The sequence below is a fragment of the Callorhinus ursinus genome, unplaced genomic scaffold, assembly GCF_003265705.2.
Source record: "Callorhinus ursinus isolate GAN/ISIS: 27379988/994484 unplaced genomic scaffold, GSC_fseal_2.0 scaffold34, whole genome shotgun sequence".
In the NCBI taxonomy this organism is placed as follows: domain Eukaryota; kingdom Metazoa; phylum Chordata; class Mammalia; order Carnivora; family Otariidae; genus Callorhinus; species Callorhinus ursinus.
The window spans coordinates 14,146,468-14,151,408 of record NW_027397096.1 but is presented as its reverse complement, the minus strand read 5'-3'; the positions used below and the strand labels follow the sequence as shown (position 1 = coordinate 14,151,408).

Here is a 4,941-nt window from a genome sequence, read left to right as displayed (position 1 = left end):
TATTATGCAGCCATCAAAAGGAATGAGATCTTGCCATTTGCAACGACGTGGATGGAACTGGAGGGTGTTATGCTGAGTGAAATAAGTCAATCAGAGAAAGACATGTATCATATGACCTCACTGATATGAGGAATTCTTAATCTCAGGAAACAAACTGAGGGTTGCTGGAGTGGTGGGGTTGGGAGGGAGGGGGTGGCTGGGTGATAGACATTGGGGAGGGTATGTGCTATGGTGAGCACTGTGAATTGTGTAAGACTGATGAATCACGGATCTGTACCTCTGAAACAAATAATGCAATATATGTTAAGAAAAAAAAAAGAAGAAGAAGATAGCAGGAGGGGAAGAATGAAGGGGAGTAAGTCGGAGGGGGAGACGAACCATGAGAGACGATGGACTCTGAAAAACAAACTGAGGGTTCTAGAGGGGAGGGGAGTGGGGGGATGGGTTAGCCTGGTGATGGGTTTTGAGGAGGGCACGTTCTGCGTGGAGCACTGGGTGTTACGCACAAACAATGAATCATGGAACACTACATCAAAAACTAATGATGTAATGTATGGTGATTAACATAACAATAAAAAATTATTTTAAAAAATGCTAGCATTTTATAGATAATATTAGTAGATCTGGATATGGATGGTAAATCAACACTGGGGGCCTGGGTGGTAAAATAAAGGACAAGATTTTTTAAAGTATGGATTGTATTATACAAATGTTTTCCCATTGATGACTTTCTCTAAATAAAGATCAATTAAGTTTAAAGAAGAAAGAAAGGGAGAAAGAGAAGAAGGAGGAGAAGGAATAGAGAGCAAGTAATCATCAGTTAGCTTGATGATTCTGCACACTCTCAGAGAGAGAACGAAAGAGAAAAAGAAAGAGGGAGTGAGAGAGAAAACAGACTGAATGTGTGACCCAGAAACAGGAGCATCAGCATTATCTGAGAACTTGTTCCAAATACAAATTCTTGGCCCTATTACTGACTAATTGAATGAGAAAGTCTGGGACTGGGGACACACTACTCACTCTTCACAAGCTCTCCAGGTGATTCTTTTAAGGGTAAGAATCACTGGTCTAACCAATGGGTTTGTCTAAAACTCCCAGAGTCTGTTTCTTTGGAAGAGACTTTTTCCTTTAAGATTGTGGCTTGAGAATCCCACAATCTCCAAATCTCTAAAGTTTTCAATGTCCTTGGTACTTTGGCTCCCAAGGAAGACCTCACAGAGAGTTAAGTGTTTTTGAGACCTTTTAGAAACTTTTTAACAACCCCCTTTGTTCCCTTGCCTCCAGTGGGAATCGGGGTGGGGGTGGAATCAGCTCAGCTCTGTTTCTAGAGCTGAGCCCAGTCCAATAGTGTGTCCCTAAGGATATGCCCTCTTTCCCTAGGGTCACCCTTGTTGTCATAGGTGATGTGTGGGCAGTGGCCAGGGAACTGACGCTGCAGGAAAAGGCTCTCCAAGATGATGTGAGACCTGAAGCCATTCTCCCATTCTGGGCTGGAGGAAGGTGAGACACCAAGGTTTTCTCCTCTGTAGATAAATCGGCTGCAAAAACCACTCAGAAACACTTACTGGAAAGAGGGGAGATTAAACAAGTAGACATAGACTGGATGGCAGTAAGTCTAAAGGGTGAGGAGAGTCTCGGGAAAGAATGCAGGGAAAATATAATGTTGAAAACAGATGCCTCAGGTTGCGTGTGAAAACCCAGGCTTTTAACAACCAAGCAGGAATGGAGCGTACTGAGAGCAGAGTGTAAGGAAAAGCACCACAAAATTCCCACTTAGTTGTAGAAAACGAGGTCACAGAATTACCTACTAATACGTTAATTTAGCAAACATGTTTGGAGCAACTTCTAAGTCAGCGTTGCTGTTCTAGGTGTTGGCGTTATAACATTACTGTATTACCGTCTAGTTAAGAGGGACAAGAGAAGAAAGTGATAAATGCTCTAATGGAGCTATTTATAAATTCTTATTGGAACCCAGAGAAAGAAGAGATTAATTCTGCTTCGGAGAGACAGGGAGAGGAGGTGATATCCCAGTTTTTTAGGGTGAGAAGGTAGTAGAGGGCCTTTCAGGAAACAGAACACATTACCAAGGCTACGGAAATAACCGAGCATATGGCACATGTGAGAAGCTGTCACACAGGTCTTGGCATATAGTAGACATTCAATTCATATGAATTTCTTGAATAGCAATTTCTTCCATGGTGGGGGATACCGATTACAAAGTTAGGTGAAGGCTACGTTTTATAGCCTTGTGTGACACGCTGAGAGGGAGTTGCATGCACATAGGTAAGCATGATTTTCGACTCTGTATAAATCCACAAAGCATATTAGGCAGTTTCAAAGAGTTTAAGTTATAAGCCAGGGGCACTAGACAGTCACCGGAAGATTATAGTGAGAGAGAAACCAGATATGAGCTTAAAAGTTCTCACTGACAGTCTTATACAACCAGCCTGCAGTGGAAGTAAATGGAAGGCAAAGGATGAGATGAACCTGACCCTTAATCCATGATGGACTGCAGTAGGCACATGAGACAGGATGGGACTGAGACAGGGCAGGAGGAGTGGGGAGGACCCCTCGCCCCTAACCCGTCCCCCTCCATCTCTCCCCCTACACCTCCTTCTCCAGCTTTGCCCTGTTCCCTCCTCCACCCACTACCTTCCCATTTCCCCTCCGTCACCTGCTCTCTTCCTCCCTCTCCCACCTTGATTCCTTTATCCGTTTCTATGCTCTTATTTCAACATCCTCCTCCTCCTTCTTGTATCAGTAACATCTTCTAAACTTCTTGTTCCTTTCAGCAGAGCTCTCAGGGTCTCCATCATGAAATACTCATAACTATTTCTTAAACCAGAGACTCTCTCACCCTGGCTTCTCTCTTGTCTCAGCACACACTCTGTAACTTTCTGGGCCTCACCAGGTAAGGGGCTGCACCTCACAGCTCCTCCCCCACCCAGCATCAACACAACCTGATTTTGGAGCATTGACTGTCCACCAAGACGGGCACTGTGGGGCACAAATAAAGATCCTTGTCTCTGCCTCTGGGAGCTTTCAGTTAAGTTGTGGAGGAAAAACATAGTCACAGGAAAAGCCCATTAACATGAGGATGTGTTAAATGTTGCATGAAAAATCATTGCCAGAAAAGTTTATTTGAGACTGGAAGAAGGGAAGATGTCTTAGAGGAGGAGAATACCCAGAAGGAGTGATTGCCAGAGTGACTTATTTCCGGGCACTTTCCAGGAACTTGATGTGTTATCTATTTCATGCCCTAGACAATTCTATAAAAAAAGATGTGTTTATTCCTATCTGACAGATGTGGAAACTGAGACTCAGAGAGATTAAGTAGCCGAATTACGGTCAAATCTCAGATAACTAGAAGCCCTGCATTTGACTGCTGTTGTGTTGGACTCCAACTGTCTCCCCAAACTGGATCACACGGAATCTTTGAAAGGCAGGTTGCATATGCTCTGGATGGCTTTAAGATATCTCATGAATGTATATTATAGCACCAGTTTGTATACTGTCCACTGACAAGTCCATTAATAATCAGCACCAGGGGGGCGCCTGGGTGGCTCAGTCAGTTAAGCGACTGCCTTCGGCTCAGGTCATGATCCTGGAATCCCGGGATCGAGTCCCACTTCGGGCTCCCTGCTCGGCAGGGAGTCTGCTTCTCCCTCTGACCCTCCCCCGTCTCATGCGCTCTCTCTGTCTCTCATTCTCTCTCTCAAATAAATAAATAAACAAAATCTTTAAAAAAAAAAAAAAAGAATCAGCACCAGGTGATATATCTGCACATGAGGACCCATCACCTGCACCTGGACAACTCAGTTTGAACCCTGAGCACTAAAAGTGACTTCATGCATTTGTGTCTATGATTCCTTTTCTTTAGGAGTATGGAGAAGATGCCATGGAGGCGGCGCCTGGGTGGCTCAGTTGGTTGAGCGACTGCCTTCGGCTCAGGTCATGATCCTGGAGTCCCAGGATCGAGTCCCGCATCGGGCTCCCTGCTGTCAGCGGGGAGTCTGCTTCTCCCTCTGACCCTCACCCCTCTCATGCTCCCTCTCTCTATCTCATTCTCTCTCTCAAATAAATAAATAAAATCTTAAAAAAGAAAAGGTGCCATGGAGGCAAAAAACCTCACGTGGGTATCAGAGTTTGTCTTTTTGGGGTTCTCAGAGACTCGAGAGCTCCAGCTTTTCCTGTTTTTGGCATTCCTGTTTGTCTACACAGCCACTGTCATGGGAAACCTCCTCATCATGGTCACAGTGACCTCAGACACCCGGCTCCACACACCCATGTACTTCCTGCTCCGAAATCTGGCTGTCTTAGACCTCTGTTTCTCCTCTGTCACTGCCCCAAAGATGCTGGTGGACTTCCTCTCTGAAAAGAAGACCATCTCCTACCACGGCTGCATGGCCCAGATCTTCTGCATTCATCTTCTTGGTGGCGCAACTGTCTTCTTCCTCTCGGTGATGGCCTTTGACCGCTACATAGCCATCTCCCGGCCCCTCCACTATGTCACCATCATGAACACTCAGTTGTGTATGGGGCTGGTGGTGGCTGCTTGGGTAGGGGGATTTGTTCACTCCATTGTCCAGCTGGCTCTGATGCTCCCATTGCCTTTTTGTGGCCCCAACGTCCTGGATAATTTCTACTGTGATGTCCCACAAGTGCTGAGACTTGCCTGCACTGACACCTCCCTCCTGGAGTTCCTCATGATCTCCAACAGTGGAATGTTGGTCCTTATTTGGTTCCTTCTCCTTCTGATATCTTACACGGTCATCCTGGTGATGCTGAGGTCCCACTCAGGGCAGGCAAGGAAGAAGGCAGCTTCCACCTGCACCACTCACATCATTGTGGTGTCTATGATCTTCATTCCCTGTATCTCTGTCTACTCCCGGCCTTTCACCACCTCTTCCTTGGATAAGGCTTTATCCATCAACTACACAG

At 45.7% G+C, this 4,941-nt stretch overlaps 1 protein-coding gene across 1 annotated transcript; it reads left to right on the top strand.

Moving 5' to 3' along the window:
• Positions 1-4,112: 4,112 nt before the first annotated feature.
• On the top strand, positions 4,113-4,937 carry LOC112808089 (olfactory receptor 4D1-like; the record flags this gene model as incomplete). The annotated part of the gene is made up of 1 exon (XM_025851027.2): positions 4,113-4,937. A coding segment is annotated over exon 1 (825 nt), but the record flags the coding sequence as incomplete, so codon positions are not given.
• Between the last annotated feature and the right edge of the window lie 4 nt (positions 4,938-4,941).